Below are 19624 nucleotides of genomic sequence, written 5' to 3'. Positions count from 1 at the left end.
CTCCCGGGATCAAACAATTCTCCTGTCTCAGCCTCCCTAGCAGCTGGGATTGCAAGTGCCTGTCACCACGTCCAGCTAGTTTTTCTATTTTTGGTAGAGCTGGGATTTGACCTTGTCAGCCAGGCTGGTCTCGAACCCCTGACCTCAGGTCTTTCACCACCTGGGCCTCTTAAAGCACTGGGATTACAGGTGTGAGCCACTGGCCCGGCCCCACCTTTTCTTTTTACTTTTTAACATTTGGCTACTAGAAAATTCAAAATTTACATGTAGCTCATATTTTACTGCAGAGGATTGCCTCGTTTTTGAAATCTCAGGCTGCCTGCATGTATTAGTCCATTTTCACACTGCTGTAAACAAATACCTCACACTGCGTAATTTTTTTTAAGTGGTTTAATTGAATCATAGTCCTTCATGACTGAAAAATCCTCAGGAAAATTACAGTCATGACCATGACAGAAGGTGAAGGGAAAGCAAGGCACATCTCACATGGTGGAAAACCAGAGAGAACCGGGAAGCGGGAGAGGAGGGACATGCCACATTTTTAAACCATCAGGTATCTTGAGAGCTCCCTTACTATCACAAGAACAGCACGAGGATAATCTACCCCAGTGATCCAAGCACCTCCTACCCGGTCCCTGCCCTGACAGGTGGGAATTAAATTTTTTTTTTCTTTGAGATGGAGTCTCCTTCTGTCGCCCAGGCTGGAGTGCAATGGTACCGTCTCAGCTCACTGCAACCTCCACCTACTGGGTTCAAGCGATTCTCCTGCCACAGGCTACCGAGTAGCTGGGACTACAGGCGCTCGCCGCCACTCCTGGCTAATTTTTGTATTTTTAGTAGAGACAGGGCTTCATCATATTGGCCAGGCCGGTCCGAAACTCCGGAACTGGTGATCCGCCTGCCTCGGCCTCCGGAAGTGCTGGGATTACAGGCGTGAGCCACCGCTCAGAGACTGGAATTACAATTTGAGATTAGATTTTGGTGGAGCCACAGAGTCAAACCATATCACTGCAAAGGATCCGGAGCAAGGAAGGTCATAAAATCCGAAATTTTAAAATAATTGTCATTATATTATTTCAATTTATGAATAACTATATTATATATCATTTATAAATGCGTATGACGTTATACACAAGGTTAAATGCAAATATCCTCTGGTGTTGGCCTGGCTCAGATCAGGGAAGAAGCCCTGCCTGTAAACAGTGCAGCTTAGGCTGTTATTTTTGCTTCATTCAGCCCAGTGTCTGATCAAATATTATGTCACTCAGGGCGTGACGGGTGGGGTCTGAAACCTTATCCAATCACGGACCGTATATTAAAAACTGTACTATCAGGCATGCAGCTGGAGAGAACAGGACGCCTCCCTAATTTTACCGGTCCTTTTGTGTTTCTCTGTATCCAGAGCTCCAGTTCTCTTCGCTGCTCTGCGTCCTCGCTCCCAGAGGTCAAGCCTCTGTGGCCTTGTGTCCTGCAGGCATCCGCAGATTTATGGCTAAAAGACCGGGATCCCCTGGAAACCCAGAAATGGTGAGTGCTGGGTCTGTCATCGTGAGAGAGGAGTGGGGGCTGGTTGGAACCGGCTGAAAGTGGCTGTAACAGGACCCAAACTTCCTCACAGTCAGCTCCAGAGTCTGAGGACCCAAATCTTCCTGGCCCAGTTCGGCTGTTAGTCCCCTCAAACCGTAAGATTCTGCCTGGGCCAGCGGCTGGGACCCTGGGAGTTCTGTCTTTCTCCTCTGCAGTGGCTTTGCTCTGGAATGGTGTCCTCTCTGGGCAGCTCTGCACTCCCAGCGCCTCATCTCACCCAGATTGTACAGGGATGGGAAAGTCATCAGGGGAGAATGCAGACTCAGGGTGCAGGATTTATAATTGGTAAGAGCTGTAGTCCCTGGGGTCCCTAGTTCCTCATTTTTCCTTTTAGAGATGTATGGGAGTCATCGTATAAACATTAGAGAATTTAATCAAAATGTGATTCAAGAATCATAGAGCGGGCTGGGCGCGGTGACTCGCGCCTGTAATCCCAGTACTTTGGGAGGCCGAGGCGGGCGGATCACGAGGTCAGGAGTTGGAGAACAGCCTGACCAACATGGTGAAACCCCATCTCTACTAAAAATACAAAAATTAGCTATGTGCGATGGCACGCGCCTGTAGTCCCAGCTACTTGGTAGTCTGAGACAGGAGAATCGCTTAAACCTGGGAGGTAGAGGTTGCAGTGAGCCGAGATGACATCACTGCACTCCAGCCTGCACATCACAGCAAGACTCCATTTCAAAAAAAAGAATCATAGAGTGCCCAGCTATGGCTTCTGGGTTGTGATCCATGGGAGAGACTTGAAGAAAAGTCTGTTATAAGTTGCATGATGAAGCAAACCAAATTCAATAATTGGTTTGGTACACTTATTTAGTTTTTTCATTTGTAAGATCCAGGTGAAAATTTATTGGTTATGTCATCAGAGATTCATTGGCAGATTGTGGTTACCTAGGCCCGACTATTTTCTTCAAGATAGTAATTTCCAATAAATGCTTTTTTTTGTTTTGTTTTGGAGGGGGAGTCTCGCTCAGTACTCCAGGCTGGAGTACAGTGGTGCAATCTCACCTCTTTACAACCTCTGCCTCCTGGATTCAAATGATTGTCCTGCCTCAGCCTCCCAAGTAGCTGGAATTACAGGTGCGGGCCACCAGGCCCAGCTAATTTTTGTATTTTTAATAGAGAGGGGATTTCACCATGTTGTCCAGGTTGGTCTCAAACTTTTGGCCTCAGATGATCTGCGATCTGCCTGCCTCAGCCTCCCAACGGACTTGGGTTACAGGCATTGGGTCACTGCGCCTAATCAAATTTTTTTTTCTTTTACCTTTTATTTTAGGTTCAGGAGTATATGTGCAAGTTTGTTATATAGGTAAAGTCATATCATGAAGTTTTTGTGTACAGATTATATTATCACTCAGGTGCTAAGCATAGTACTGAACAGATTTGTTTTCTGATTTTCTTCATCCTCCGACCCTCCACCCTGAACTGAGCTTCAGTGTCTGTTGTTCTCTTATTTGTGTCCACATGTTCTCGTTATTTTGCTCCCACTTAGAAGTGAAAACATAAAGTTTATGATTTTCTGCTCCTGCACTAGTTTTCTAAAAATAAGTCTCCAGCTCCATCGACGTTGCTGCAAAGGACATGATGCTGTTCTTTGTTATAGCTGCATCATATTTCATGGTGCTTACATACCGCATTTTCTTTATCCATTCTACCATTGAAGACATACAGGTTTATTTCTGATTTTTGCTATCATGAATTGTTCTGTAATAAACATATGCATATGTGTGCCTTCATGGTAGAATAACTTACATTTATTGGGTATATTCCCAGCTGTGGGACTGGCAATGGTAATTCTGTTTTCAGGTTTTTGAAAAAATGCCAAACTGTTTTTCTCAATGCTTAAATAAATTTATACTCTCACAAGCAGCGTATAAGCATTCCGTTTCTCTACAACCTCACAAGCATCAGTTTGGTTTTGTTTTGTTTTGTTTTTATTTGAATTATTTCTTTTTTCTTCATTAGTCTAGTGTTTTATCTATCTTATTGTTTTTACACAGAATCAACTTCTGGCTTCATCTTCCTTTTTTGAGATGGAGTTTTGCTCTTTCACCCAGGCTGGAGTGCAGTGGCATGATCTCAGCTCACTGTAACCTCCACCTTCCATTTTCAAGTGATTCTCCTGGAATTACAGACATATGCCACCATGCCCAGCTAATTTTTGTATTTTTAGTAGAGACGGGGTTTCACCATGTTGGCCAGGCTGATCTCCAACTCCTGACCTCTTGATTTGCCCACCTTGGACTGGAATTCCAGGAGTGAGCTGCAGCACACGGCCCGTTGAACTTTTTACAGTTATTTAGTTCTCAACCTTCTTCATTTCAGTTCTGATTTTGGTTATTTCTTGACTTTTGTGAGCCTTGAAGTTGGTTTGCTCTTTTGAAATTCTTTCAGTTGTAACATTAGATTTTTAAATTGAGATCTTTCTAACTTTTTGTTGTGGATGTTTAGTGATATACATTTTGTTCTTAACACTGCCTTAGCTGTAACCCTGAGATTCTGGTATGTTGTATTTAATCTCTAATTAGTTTCAAAAATTTTATTTCAGCCTTAATTTCATTATTTACAAAATATCCATTTGGAAGCTGATTATTCAATTTTTATGTAATTGTATCATTCCATATGCTTTTTGTATTGAATTATTACTCTATATATTTTCTTTTTAAAATTAATGATAGAGAAACAGAAGAAATAAAACTGCTGTGCTCTTAATCTAAATGCTGAAAATTATTCAACACTTAGTACCAGCTCCTGGGGTGCTATGAAAATTAAATGACAAAATGTGTTATTCCCAGTAGTGTTCTGTGACATGCTCCTGAGCACGTAGTACCTGCTTAATAAACATTTTATTAGTACATGTGTACAGGTTTCCCGGGTGCAGACTTACTCAGACATTGCTGCCTTCTGTTTTCTCTGTAAACTTAAAAAACCCAACAAAAAATATAGTATTTCAGGGTGGAGATTGGTTATCTTTATTTGTACCAGAAGTGTTTGTATTGTGACAAATGTGGCGGGTGTAAGGGACTCTTTGCTGTGCCTGCTTTCTCTCGCTAATGCTAATAATGTGTCTGGGAAAGCACAATCAGCATTTACAGGGGACTTGTTGAAAAAGCCCATTCCTGGACCCTTTTGGATCCTGAAGAATCACTTTGCATAAAGCAGGGCCGAGATTACCAAGTAACTTATACACTTGAGGGGTTCAAGATACATTCAGGAGAGTTTGGTTCAACCTTCGCATCTAAGGAAGGCTGCACTGCCTGCCCTGTTTCCGTTTGGTAGGAGGAGGTCAGTGCAGTTCATGCTGCCATTATGTAAAGAAATTTGCTGATGTCTGATACGGGAGGGCAGGGAAAAAGAAACTTATATTTTAATAGTTATGGAGAAGCTCATTGTTCTCCCATTACTCTTAAATCTTTTCAGTTATAACCAACAAAAATGGGTGAATGTTTTCTTCAAGTCTCGGTTTTTCTGCCCGTGGGTGTGTGTGGTGGTAGCAGGTGAACAGATTGTGCTTTAAAGGCATACTCTCAAGATGCAGGTTTGATATGTCCAGAGCATCTTATCTGAAAATACATTTCAGAGAAAGAGGAGGAAAAGAAAACAATCGCTTTTTTTCTCAGGTGAGCATGTTTCAGATAAAGAGCGGTGTCCCCTCTGCCTTTTGGAATGCCATCTGTTCGGAACTTGCAGATTTTTACTTCTCTGCTTGTGCTGTTGATCCCTAATGAGTTTGTTTTAACTAATTTTTGTGATTTGTATGACAGTCAAGGGGTTCTGAAAAAAATATTTTTTTCTATATTCCTTAGCATTCTATACATTCTCTTCATCTTGGGTTCTTGTATACCATGCAGAATTCTCACTACAAATTTATGACCTGAAATATTTAAAGTGTTCCCATTGTAGCTGTTGAACATGAGAAGGTGTGGATACTCAAGATTTCTACTGGGGAAACACAGTTGTCTTTGGATATTAGTGAAAAGTGAAACATGTCATGTTGAGGTTTAATCTGTGTGCTCTATTAATTCCATGCAGAACAGGATTTAGAATATGCTCATTTAAACAGAATGACAGAAAGTTCCGAAAAAACTATTAGGAGATACTTGCTTTCTAGGGTGCTAAACAAAGACTACTTAAAATTACTATTAAAAATTACACGACAGGGAAGTTTTCTGCACCTTCAACTTTGCATAAAACTGATGTTTCTTTATAATTAAATTTAGGCCAGGCATGGTGGCTCAGGCTTGTAATCTCAGCACTTGGGAGGCCGAGGCAGGCAGATCACATGAGGTCAGGAGTTCGAGGCCAGCCTGGCCAACCCGATGAAACCTTGTCTCTGCTAAAAAAAATACAAAAATTAGCCAAGCATGGTGCCATGTGCCTATAATCCCAACTACTCAGGAGGTTGAGACAGGAGGATTGCTTGAACTCAGGAGGTGAATGTTGCAGTGACCTGAGATTGCATCATTGCACTCTAGGCTGGGTAACAGAGCAAGACTTTATCTCAGAAAAAGAATATATATATATATATATATATATGTGTGTGTGTGTATATATTTAAATACATATATATTTAAATTTAGTTACAATTTACTTTTCTGAGGTGAGAAATGCCACAGCAGTAATGCTATGTCCTGTGTGCATCAGCACATAGTAAAAATGTGTCCTAATAAAGTTGATAATTTTATTCACTTGGTTCAAGATCTCTATGACTTTTTATTCCACTGTTGAGTTAATTATTATTCTCTTAATTATTAAGTACACTTAGGAAATTTACTGGCTGCAGTGCATAAACCATCATATTTAATCTGGAAGCTGTCCTTTCTTTTTAGATGACTTTTGCATATATTTGTCTTTTAAAAATGAAGGCTCTTATCTTTATTTACAGGTGAGAGAAACTGGGGAAAACCCAGACTCTGCTACTTACTGGATGTTTGAAAAAATATTCTTATTAGGTTAGAAACATTGGTGAACTTGCTAAAAATTCAGAAATTCCAACTTTATCCCAAACCTCCTGAAATAAAATCTCACAAAATATTTAGTTTATTGCACATATTAAGACTTAAGAGGTACCTTCCAACTCATAATGACTGTTTTATCTGAGAAGTATACACAACTTATTCTGTATGATGTAAATATAGCACTCAAAAAATAGACATGTCCGGCTGGGCGAGGTGGCTCACACCTGCAATCCCAGCACTTTGGGAGGCCGAGGTGAGTGGATCACGTGAGGTCAGGAGTTCAAGACTTGCCTGGCCAACATGGAGAAACCCTGTCTCTACTAAAAATACAAAAATTAGCCAGGCATTATGGCCTGTGCCTGTACTCCCAGCTACTCGGGAGACTGAGGCAGGAGAATCTATTGAACCGAAGCTGCAGAGGTTGCACTGAGCCAAGATCATGCCACTGCACTCCCACCTGGGCAAGAGTGAGACTCGGTCAAAAAAAGAGGAAAACAAGAAAAAAGAGGGACACGTCCATGTTGATGCCCTTAATTTTATAATTACAGAAAAGTATCAAAGCTACTGTGGTATTGTGGATCTTATGCTCTCCTCTCTTCTCAGAGTTAGAGCATACTTCCATGTTAAAAATTGTCTTATTGAACAATTTTAGTCACTCTTATAAGTGAGAACCACTTCTTTTTACTCTCTTTTTTAACTTGAGTCAAATAAAAATCTCTGCTTACGGCCACATGGTAAGTGTGTGTTCGTGAGTGTTTTTTTTGTTTTTGTTTTTGTTTTTTCAGGGACTGTTGACATACAGAGACATAGCTATAGAATTCTCTCTAGCGGAATGGCAATGCCTGGATCGTGCTCAGCGGAATTTATATAGAGATGTAATGTTAGAGAACTACAGAAACCTAGTCTCCCTGGGTAAGGAAAACTTCAATACACAATTCCTAATATATTGTCTTTCTCTCTTTTCTAAGATGATTTTGGTAATTTCTGCTTTGCATGAATGAATTTTAGCTCTCCAATTTTAAGAAAATCTTGGGGGCCTGGGGGTGGTGGCTCAAGCCTGTAATCCCAGTACTTTGGGAGGCCGAGACGGGTGGATCACGAGGTCAGGAGATCGAGACCATCCTGGCGGACACAGTGAAACCCCGTCTCTACTAAAAAATACAAAAAACTAGCCTGGCGAGGTGGCGGGCGCGCGCCTGTAGTCCCAGCTATTTGGGAGGCTGAGCCAGGAGAATGGTGTGAACCTGGGAAGCGGAGCTTGCAGTGAGCTGAGATCCGGCCACTACACTCCAGCCTGGGCGACAGAGCGAGACTCCGTCTCAAAAAATAAAATAAAATAGTTTTCCTTCTAAAATTGCAAATCAAAACCACAATGAGATACCATCTCACACCAGTTAGAATGGCAATCATTAAAAAGGAAACAACAGGTGCTGGAGAGGATGTGGAGAAATAGGAACACTTTTACACTGTTGGTGGGACTGTAAACTAGTTCAACCATTATGGAAAACAGTATGGCAATTCCTCAAGGATCTAGAACTAGATGTACCATAGGACCCAGCCATCCCACTACTGGGTATATACCCAAAGGATTATAAATCATGCTGCTATAAAGACACATGCACACCTATGTTTATTGCGGCACTATTCACAATAGCAAAGACTTGGAATCAACCCAAATGTCCATCTGTGACAGACTGGATTAAGAAAATGTGGCACATATACACCACGGAATATTATGCAGCCATAAAAAAGGATGAGTTTGCATCCTTTGTAGGGACATGGATGCAGCTGGAAGCCATCATTCTTAGCAAACTATCACAAGAACAGAAAACCAGACACCGCATGTTCTCACTCATAGGTGGGAACTGAACAATGAGATCACTTGGACTCGGGAAGGGGAACATTACACATCGGGGCCTATCATGGGGAGGGGGGAGGGGGGAGGGATTGCACTGGGAGTTATACCTGATATAAATGACGAATTGATGGGTGCTGACGAGTTGATGGGTGCAGCACACCAACATGGCACAAGTATACATATGTAACAAACCTGCACGTTATGCACATGTACCCTAGAACTTAAAGTATAATAAAAATAAATAAATAAATAAATAAAATAAATAAAAATAAAAATAGAAATAAAAAGAAAATCTTGGGAATTCATTGGTGTAGAGCATATTCTTCAAGATGTTTTATCTTGACCTGAACTTTTCCCTTTCCTGAGCTTATGTATCTTTCGCTCTAGGTTAGTGGCCATTCCAAAAATGTCATGGCATAAAATAGCACTGCCCACGCCTTAGAATTCAGTTGCCACCAACATTTTTTGATTCAGTAGTACTGAGTAGTGAAATTAAGGACTTACAAATTTAAAATATTTTCTAAATATTTAGAAAGTTCTGTTATGAGTCAATATTAATTTTCTAGAATTTTCTATTATATCCTCTTTACTGAGCATAATACTAGTTTGGTAATTAAAGAATTCAGCAAGATTTATATGACCAGGCTCACACCTGTAATCCCAGCACCGAGGCCGAGGTGGGCAGATCACGAGGTCAGGAGTTCAAGACCAGGCTGGCCAATATGGTGAAACTCTGTCTCTACTAAAAATACAAAAATTAGCTGGACATGGTGATGCGTGCCTGCAGTCCCAGCTACTCGGGAGGCTGAGGGAGAAGAATTGTTTGTACCTGGGAAGTGGAGGTTGCAGTGAGCTGAGATCATGCCACTGCATGCCAGCCTGAGTGACAGAGTGAGACTCCATTTCAAAAAATTAATAAAGAAATAAGATTTATGGTACCTTTTTTTCTTAATAAAACAGGTATTACTGTCCCTAAGCCAGACTTGATCACCTGTCTGGAGCAAAATAAAGAGCCCCAGAATATGAAGAGAAGTGAGATGGTAGCCAAACACCCAGGTAAGTGAGAGCGAATGACGAAGATGACACGGATGAGCTGTCCACAAGTCAAGGAGGTAGCCAGTCTTTAAAATGTGATCTGCAGAGCTGTGCTTTGATGGAAAGAGTTTCTGAGAAGCTCCAGTCCTTTTTTTTTTTTTTTTTTTTTTTGCTCACATTGGACACCTTCTGCCCCATACTGTTAAATTCTCTATGGATTCTACCTTCACTTCAATAATCTTTCTTCAAGTTCACAGTGTGAGCCAAAGTTTTCTTTATGGCTTATCAGGGACTGCACAAACCCACTACTTTGCCATTGCTTTTGGGGACACACTAATATCTGCATATTTTTGAGAAACTCTATGTTAAACCATTCAAAAAAATTTTTTTGCATCATGTCTAAAATGTGTGAGAATAGTAATTTCTGTTTCATTGATGGTTGTCCATTTTTCTGTACATGCCATTTTGTTTTTATTACTATAGCCTTGAAATATACTTTAAAATTTTTTACAAATTTTTTATTTTTAAATTTTTATATATTTATTTATTTATTTAGAGGGTGGATTATGATACTTGCTGTAGGGCGATATGCAAGTAGAGTACCTCATGTCTTCATTTTACTGTGTTGCATATTTTAGATATAGAGTCATAAATGGTATTGTTGTATTATATAATAATTTCATTTTTAATTATTTGAAGAACATTCATGATATTTTTTATGATGGCTGCATCTTTTTTCTCATCAACAACTTACGTAGGTTTCAATTTCTTTACATCATCAACATGGTGTTTTTTAAAAAATTATAGTGGCCATCCTAATTGATGTAAGATAATTTTGTTTTGTATTGTGGTTTTATTTTGCATTTGTCTATAAATATTAGTTTTGTGCAACCTTTCAAATACTTCTTCCCATTTGTATATCTTTTTATTAAAATTTAGCTTAATCATTTGTCCATTTCTTTTTTTTTTTTTTGAGACAGAGTTTTGCTCTTGTTGCCTAAGCTGGAGTGCAACGGGGCAATTTTGGCTCACAGCAACCTCTGCCTCCCAGTTTCAAATGATTCTCCTGCCTCAGTCTCCTGAGTAGCTGAGATCAGGGATATGCCACCATGCCCAGCTAATTTTGTATTTTTAGTAGAGGTGGGTTTCGCCATGTTGGTCAGACTGGTCTTGAATTACTGACCTGAGGTGATCTGCCCACCTCAGCCTCCCAAAGTTCTGGGATTACATGAGTGAGCCACTGTACCCGGTTCATTTGTACATTTCTAAATCAGGTGATTCAATTATTGTTGTCTACTTCTAGGAGTTTATGTATTTTCAATATTAAGCCTTATCACATGTGATTATCAAATATTGTCATCTATTTCTTGGGTGACACTGTCACTCTATTAAGTGTTTTATTTGATTACAGAAATTTTGAAGTGTAGCCCAGTTAAATTTTTCTGTTCTTCTCTTTGTTGCTCAGGCATTTGATGGTGTATCTAAGAAAATGGTGCCAAGACCAATGTCATGTCTTTCCACTATATTTTTTCTAAGAGTTTCATTAGTTTTTTTTTAGTCTAAGTATTTTGTTTAAATTACTTTTTGTATATGATGCAATTGAAGCATCCAACTTCATTTTTTCAATGTAGATATCCGGTTTTCAACATTAACTGTTGAAGGGATTATATTTTCTCCATTGTCTGCTCATGGCAACCTTGTGGCAAATTATTTGGTCATACACAGAAGAGTCCATTGCTGGGCTCCCTGTTTTGATCTATCATGACTTTTATCTGTGTTTGTGTGAATACCACATAGTTTTTGTTATTGCAGCTTTTTATTATGTTTTGAAATTATCAAGTATAAAGCCTCTGTTTTTCATGTGTGTTTCTCTAGATATAGTTCATAATAAAATTTAAAAATTTTAGGTCAGGTGCGGTGGCTCACGCCTGTAATCCCAGCACTTTGAGAGGCCAAGGCAGACAGATCACGAGGTCAGATCGAGACCATCCTAGCTAACATGGTGAAAACCCATCTCTACTAAAAAATACTAAAAATTAGCCGGGCATAGTGGTGGGCACCTATAGTCCCAGCTACTTGGGAGGCTGAGGCAGGAGATTGGCGTGAACCCAGGAGGCAGAGCTTGCAGTGAGCCAAGACTGCACTCCAGCCTGAGCAACAGAGTGAGACTCCATCTCAAAAAAAAAAAAATAATTAAAACAATATCAGTAATAAATACACTTTTGGAATTTTTATATAGATTATATTAAATTTGTTCACCACTGTGGGATATATTGACATCTTAACAAATTAAGTTGGGCCGGGCGCGGTGGCTCAAGCCTGTAATCCCAGCACTTTGGGAGGCCGAGATGGGCGGATCATGAGGTCAGGAGATGGAGACCATCCTGGCTAATACGGTGAAACCCCGTCTCTACTAAAAATACAAAAACTAGCCGGGCGAGGTGGCGGGCGCCTGTAGTGCCAGCTACTCGGGAGGCTGAGGCAGGAGAATGGCGTAAACCCGGGAGGCGAGCTTGCAGTGAGCTGAGATCCGGCCACTGCACTCCAGTCCGGGCGACAGAGCGAGACTCCGCCTCAAAAAAAAAAAAAAAAAAAAAAAAAAAAAAAAATTAAGTTGTCACTTAAATATGTGAGCCTTGAGCAAAAATATTAAATTAGGTTATATTAAATTATTTGACCCCGTGCAAGAATACGTTGAAGAATGTGTTTATTTCCATATATTTTTTATTTGAGGGTTTTACTTTTTTTCTTTTTAGTTTTATTGAGCTTTGGTTAGAAAACATACACTGTATGATTTTGCTCTTCTTAAACTTTTTTTTTTTTTTTGACACAAGGTTTCTCACTCTGTTGCCCAGACTGTAGTGCAACAGCACAATTTTGGCTCATCACAGCCTCAACCTCTTGGACTCAAGTAATCATTCCACCTTGACCTCCTGAGTGGTTTGCACTACAGACCTACCCCACCATGCCCAGCTAGTTTTTAATTGTTTGTAGAGACAGGGTCTCACTGTGTCCCAAGGCTGGTATCAAACTTCTTGCCCCAAGTGATCCTTCCACCTTGACCTCCCAAAGTACTGGGATTACACCTGTGAGCCACTGCAGCTGGCTGATCTTTTTAAATTTACTAAGACTTACCTGTTCTAACAGAATGCACCATGTGCAAATAAGAATATTGTGTATCCATTTGTTTTGACTGGAGAGTTCTGTACATGTCTGTTTAGCCTATTTGGTTTGTGATATGGTGTAGGTGCCCTCAAAATCTCAAGTTGAAATGTAATCTCCAATGTTGGATGTGGTGCCTAATGAGAGGTGTTTGCATCATGGAGACAAATCCCTCATGAATGACTTGGCACAGTCATAGAGTTCTTATGCTATTAATTCACTTGAGAGCTCATTGCTTAAAGGAACCTGGTTCCTCCAACTCAAACTCACATCATCTTTCACCATGTGACATGTTTGTTTCTTTTTTGCCTTCCACTATAATTGTACGCTTCCTCATATCATCACCAGAAGCAGATGCTGGCATATACTTCTTGTACAGTCTACTGAACTGTGAACCAAAGAAATCTTTTTCATTATAAATTACCTAGTCTCAGGTTATTTTCCATAACAATGTAAAATGAATTCATACACAGTATAATGTTATTCAGGTTTTCTGTTTTTTAATTGATTTTTATTTAAATTTTTTTATTATTGAAAGTGAGGGCAAAAACTGGAAGCATTCCCTTTGAAAACTGGCACAAGACAAGGATGGCCTCTCTCACCACTCCTATTCAACATAGTGTTGGCATTTCTGGCTAGGGCAATCAGGCAAGAGAAAGAAATAAAGGTATTCAATTAGGAAAAGAAGAAGTCAAATTGTCCCTGTTTGCAGATGACATGATTGTATATTTAGAAAACCCCATCATCTCAGCCCAAAATCTCCTTAAGCTGATAAGCAACTTCAGCAAAGTTTCAGGATACAGAATCAATGTGCAAAAATCACAAGCATTCCTATACACCAGTAACAGACAAACAGTGAGCCAAATCATGAATGCACTCCCATTCACAATAGCTTCAAAGAGAATAAAATACCTAGGAATCCCACTTACAAGGGATGTAAAGGACCTCTTCAAGGAGAACTACAAACCACTGCTCAGTGAAATAGAAGAGGACACAAACAAATGGAAGAACATACCATGCTCATGGATATGAAGAATCAATATTGTGAAAATGGTCATACTGCCCAAGGTAATTTATAGATTCAATGCCATCCCCATTAAGCTACCTATGACTTTCTTCACAGAATTGGAAAAAACTGCTTTAGAGTTCCTATGGAACCAAAAAAGAGCCCGCATTGCCAAGACAATCCTAAGCCAAAAGAACAAAGCTGGAGGCATCATGCTACCTGATTTCAAACTATACTACAAGGCTACAGTAACCAAAACAGCATGGTACTGGTACCAAAACAGAGATATAGACCAATGAAACACAACAGAGCCCTCAGAAATAATCTGATCTTTGACAAATCTGACAAAAACAAGAAATGGGGAAAGGATTCCCTATTTAATAAATGGTACTGGGAAAATTGGCTAGCCATAAGTAGAAAGCTGAAACTGGATCCTTTCCTTACTCCTTATACGAAAATTAATTCAAGATGGATTAGAGACTTAAATGTTAGACCTAAAACCATAAAAACCCTAGAAGAAAACCTAGGTAATACCATTCAGGACATAGGCATGTGCAAGGACTTCATGTCTAAAACACCAAAAGCAATGGCAACAAAAGCCAAAATTGACAAATGGGATCTAATTAAACTAAAGAGCTTCAGCAAAAGAAACTACCATCAGAGTGAACAGGCAACCTATAGAATGGGAGAAAATTTTTGCAATGTACTCATCTGACAAAGGGCTAATATCCGGAACCTACAAAGAACTCAAACAAATTTACAAGAAAAAAACAACCCCATCAAAACGTGGGCAAAGGATATGAACAGACACTTCTCAAAAGAAGACATTCATACAGCCAACAGACACATGAAAAAATGCTCATCATCACTGACCATCAGAGAAATGCAAATCAAAACCACAATGAGATACCATCTCACACCAGTTAGAATGGCAATCATTAAAAAATCAGGAAACTGGCCGGGCGCAGTGGCTCAAGCCTGTAATCCCAGCACTTTGGGAGGCCGAGACGGGCGGATCACGAGGTCAGGAGATTGAAACCATCCTGGCTAACACAGTGAAACATCGTCTCTACTAAAAAATACAAAAAACTAGCCGGACAAGGTGGCGGGCGCCTGTAGTCCCAGCTACTCGCGCCTGTAGTCCCAGCTACTCGGGAGGCTGAGGCAGGAGAATGGCATGAACCCGGGAGGCGGAGTTTGCAGTGAGCCGAGATCCAGCCACTGCACTCCAGCCTGGGCGACAGAGCGAGACTCCGCCTCAAAAAAAAAAAAAAAAAATCAGGAAACAACAGGTGCTGGAGAGGATGTGGAGAAATAGGAACACTTTAACACTGTTGGTGGGATTGTACACTAGTCCAACCATTGTGGAAAACAGTGTGGCGATTCCTCAAGGATCTAGAACTAGAAATACCATTTGACCCAGCCATCCCATTACTGGGGATATACCCAAAGGATTATAAATCATGCTGCTATAAAGGCACATGGACATGTATGTTTATTGCAGCACTATTCACAATAGCAAAGACTTAGAATCAACCCAAACGTCCATCTGTGACAGACTGGATTAAGAAAATGTGGCACATATACACCATGGAATACTATGCAGCCATATAAAAGGATGAGTTCATGCCCTTTGTAGGGACATGGATGCAGCTGGAAACCATCATTCTCAGCAAACTATTGCAAGAGCAGAAAACCAAATACGGCATGTTCTCACTTATAGGTGGGAATTGAACAATGAGATTACTTGGACACAGGAAGGGGAACATCACACACTGGGGCCTATTGTGGGGAGGGGGAAGGTGGGAGCGATAGCACTGGGAGAGATACCTAATGTAAATGAGGAGTTAATAGGTGCAGCACACCAACATGGCACAAGTATACATATGTAACAAACCTGCACGTTGTGCACATGTACCCTAGAACTTAAGTGTAGTAATAAAAAAAAATAAAGAAAATGAGGTCTTAATGTTTATAATTTTATGTTGTTATTTTATTTCTTGCTACATTTTTATCAATATTTGCTTTATGTATTTTGAGGCCCTGATGTTACAGATGCATATACATATAGATAGACATAATAGTTACAGATTCCTAGTAAATGGACTCATGTTACCATTATGTAATATCAGACTTTGTCTCATGCTAGTAATGGACGCATTTTATTTTGTGTGTCCATAAGGAGTTTTTCTTTGTGCTACATTGGAGATTTTATAAAACCTCTTAATGTTACAATAGTATATTTTAAACTGGCAAAAAAAAAAAAAAATGACTTCAGTTGCATAGAAAAATTTGTCCTCATTATATCTACCTATACTTCTTATTGATGTTGATAATTATATCTTTTTTATGTTTTATGATTATTTTTATGCTTACATCTTTCAAACATTAAAGAATAACTAAAAATGTTTTCTGTACCATCACAATAATGCCACAGAAGTTTATTTTTTGTGTATGCATATGTTTTTCAGAAAGTTATGTATTTTCATATGTTTTTTTTCCATTATATTATTTTAAGTGGAAAGACCTCTTTTCAGCATTTTATTTAGGGCACATGCAGTGCTTATATGCTTTTCCGGCATTTGTTTATCCTGGAAGATCTTTATTTTTTCTTTATTTTGTAGTATATTTTTGCTGGTTATATTTTCACTGTGAATATTTTTTTCAGCACTTCGACCATTTTACACAGTTCTTTTCTTTTTTTTTTTTTTTTTTTTTTTTTTTTTTTTTTTTTTTGAGACGGAGTCTCGCTCTGTCGCCCGGGCTGGAGTGCAGTGGCCGGATCTCAGCTCACTGCAAGCTCCGCCTCCCGGGTTTACGCCATTCTCCTGCCTCAGCCTCCCGAGTAGCTGGGACTACAGGCGCCCGCCACCTCGCCCGGCTAGTTTTTTTTTTTTGTATCTTTTTAGTAGAGACGGGGTTTCACTGTGTTAGCCAGGATGGTCTCGATCTCCTGACCTTGTGATCCGCCTGTCTCGGCCTCCCAAAGTGCTGGGATTACAGGCTTGAGCCACCGCGCCCGGCCTACACAGTTCTTTTCTAACCGGCAAGGTTTCTGTTGACAAATTCACTGGTTGTCTCGGAGAACTAGACTTATAAATAATACCTCACTTTTATCTTGCAGCTCCCAAGATTATCTTCTGGTTTGTGACTTTTGAACTTTGCTTAAATATGTGTTATGGATCTTTTTGTGTATATCCTACTTCGTTTAACTTCTTCATTTTTTACATTACTTTTTTCTTACTTTTAAATTATTTCATTTTCTTTTCTACCTCCACAAGTGTTTATTTTTATTATTCCAAGCCTTTTGTTGACATTCTCATTTATCTGATGTCTGGTTTTCCATTTTTTCTCATTGAACAAAATATGGATTTTCTTAAATTTTAAATAAAATATACATCTTTATTTTCATAGTTGCTGTTTGAAAATTTTGATTTTTTTATTGGACCATATTGCCCAAATATTTTGAATATATTGTAATCTTTGGTTGAGATTTAGACATTAACATAAAACTACATTTCACAGTCTTCATAATGCAGCTCTTTCTTGGCATAGCCTGAGACCAATTGTCTTGAGTAGAGATTCTGGGAGTCTCCCAAACTTGTTCTCAGGATGTTGTCTTGTCTGCAATTTTGTATTTATTTTTCAGTTAAAAGACTTCTTCATATTTCTCCTTACTGGTCAGTAACTACTTTCTACACTGTCCATGGTAGGGCAGTCTTTCTGCTGTTGTAACACTTTTGATCTTAGAAGACTTAAAGTTGTCATTAAAGGCACGATGTTCTTCTATTGGGGATGAGGAAGGGCTGTGTTGGGTAAATGTAGCTGACTTTTCTTTTCACTCTATATGGTTCTTGACATTGTGCTCACATTGTGCACACACTTACTTTATTTATAAATTTCCAACAAAGGTATTTTGATCACTATGATTTTGTTACATTTATGTCTATGAAGGAATTATGACCTTTGGTATTTTGATATACCATTTTGCTAATGTACCTTGAATACTTTTATGTATTTGATTTGTGCAGTGTATTTATCTGAGTCTAGTAAGTGAAGTAACTTGTGATTTTTATGTCTTTCAGTTACGTGTTCTCATTTCAACCAAGACCTTCAGCCTGAGCAGGTCATAAAATATTCAGTCCTAAAAGTAGTATCAAGAACATATGGAAAATGTGGACATAAGAATTTACAATTAAAAAAATGTTGTCAAAAAGGGGATGAGTGTGAGGTGCACAAAGGAGGTTATAATGAAGTTAACCAACATTTGTCAAATACCCAAAACAAAATATTTCAGACTCATAAATGTGTCAAAGTCTTTGATAAATTTTCAAATTCCAATAGACTTAATACAAGATATACTGGAAAGAAACATTTGAAATGTGAAAAATATGGCAAATCATTTTGCATGCTCTCACACCTAAATCAACATCAGATAATTCATACTACGGAGAAGTCCTACAAATGTGAAGAATGTGACAAATCCTTTAACCACTCCTCAAACCGTACTACACATAAAATAATTCTTACTGGAGAGAAACCCTACAGATGTGAGGAATGTGGCAAGGCGTTTAGCTGGTCCTCAAACCTTACTAGACATAAGAGAATTCACACCGGAGAGAAACCCTACACATGTGAAGAATGTGGCCAAGCCTTTAGGCGCTCCTCAACACTTACTAACCACAAGAGAATTCATACTGGAGAGAGACCCTACACATGTGAAGAATGTGGCAAAGCCTTTAGTGTATCCACAGCCCTCACTTACCACAAGAGAGTTCATACTGGAGAGAAACCCTACACATGTGAAGAATGTGGCAAAGCCTTTAACTGCTCTTCGACCCTTAAGACACATAAGATAATTCATACTGGAGAGAAACCCTACACATGTGAAGAATGTGGCAAAGCCTTTAGCTGCTCCTCAACTGTTAAGGCACATAAGAGAATTCATACTGGAGAGAAACCATACAAATGTGAAGAATGTGACAAAGCTTTTAAGTGGCATTCAAGTCTTGTTAAACATAAGATAATTCATACTGGAGAGAAACTCTACAAATGTGAATAATGTGGCAAAGTCCATCCCTCAGGCCTTATAATACATAAAATAAGTTATACTCAAAAAAAAGCACTACAAGTGTAGGGAATGTGGCCAAGCTTTTATCTAGGTCCAAACCTTAATTGTACATAAGGGAATTCAAGTTGTGAAAAATCTTATAAATGTATAAAAATGTACCAAAGCCTTTAACCAACCCTCAAACCATAATGAATCTAAGATAATTTATTTAAAAACAGATGGAGTCTCACTTTGTCACCCAGGCTGGAGTGCAGTGGCATGATCTCAGTTCACTGCAACCTCCACCTCCTGGGTCCAAGTGATTCTTCTGCCTCAGCCTGCCAAGTAGCAGGGACTACAGGCACTTGCCACTACGGCTGGCTAATTTCTATATTTTTAGTACAGATGGGGTTTCACCATGTTGGCCAGGCTGGTATTGAACTCCTGACCTCAGGTGATCCACTCACCTTGGCATCCCAAAGTGCTGGGGTTATAGGCGGGGATCACCACACCTGGCCTGCCAGTGGTTTAAACTGCAAATAAGTTGAAGAATTTTGTTCTCATAAATCAAATTTGTATTCTTTTTTACCCTGTTTAGATTTTTTTAAAAAATTTGTGGGTAGATAGTGTGCATACACATGCTGAGACCAGCTCAGCTGAGGAGACCCTAACCCAGTGGTACTAGAGGAATTAAAGACACAAACACAGAAATATAGAGGTGTGAAGTGGGAAATCACGGATCTCACAGCCTTCACAGCTGAGAGCCTCGCGTATTTATTAACAGCAAGCCAGTCATTAGCATTGTTTCTATAGATATTAAATTAACTAAAAGTATCCCTTATAGGAAATGAAGGGATCGACCAAATTAAAGGAATACGTTGGGCTAGTTAACTGCAGCAGGAGCATGTCCTTAAGGTACAGATCGCTCATGCTATTGTTTGTGGCTTAAGAATGCCTTTAAGCTGTTT

General features: G+C 39.4%; 1 protein-coding gene across 1 annotated transcript; it reads left to right on the top strand.

Moving 5' to 3' along the window:
- The first annotated feature begins 1488 nt into the window (after nucleotides 1-1488).
- LOC117073571 (putative zinc finger protein 735) lies at nucleotides 1489-18670 on the top strand. Its single transcript, XM_033194619.1, has 4 exons — nucleotides 1489-1527; nucleotides 7331-7457; nucleotides 9364-9459; nucleotides 17692-18670. The coding sequence occupies exons 1-4, from the start codon at nucleotides 1489-1491 to the stop codon at nucleotides 18666-18668; spliced, it is 1239 nt and encodes a 412-aa protein (XP_033050510.1). The 3' UTR covers nucleotides 18669-18670.
- Nucleotides 18671-19624: the final 954 nt, after the last annotated feature.

The sequence above is a fragment of the Trachypithecus francoisi genome, unplaced genomic scaffold (assembly GCF_009764315.1).
Source record: "Trachypithecus francoisi isolate TF-2019V2 unplaced genomic scaffold, Tfra_2.0 Lachesis_group4, whole genome shotgun sequence".
NCBI lineage: Eukaryota > Metazoa > Chordata > Mammalia > Primates > Cercopithecidae > Trachypithecus > Trachypithecus francoisi.
Note: the sequence above shows the minus strand (reverse complement) of the source record. Positions and strands in the feature narration are given on the sequence as shown.

What these genes read in the sequence shown, in the direction of transcription:
- LOC117073571 (XM_033194619.1), top strand. Translation starts at nt 1,489, where the DNA reads ATGGCTAAAAGACCGGGATCCCCTGGAAACCCAGAAATG. An exon ending in CCCCTGGAAACCCAGAAATG is followed by an intron (nt 1,528 to 7,330) that starts GTGAGTGCTGGG and finishes TTGTTTTTTCAG; the next exon opens with GGACTGTTGACATACAGAGA. An exon ending in CAGAAACCTAGTCTCCCTGG is followed by an intron (nt 7,458 to 9,363) that starts GTAAGGAAAACT and finishes TTAATAAAACAG; the next exon opens with GTATTACTGTCCCTAAGCCA.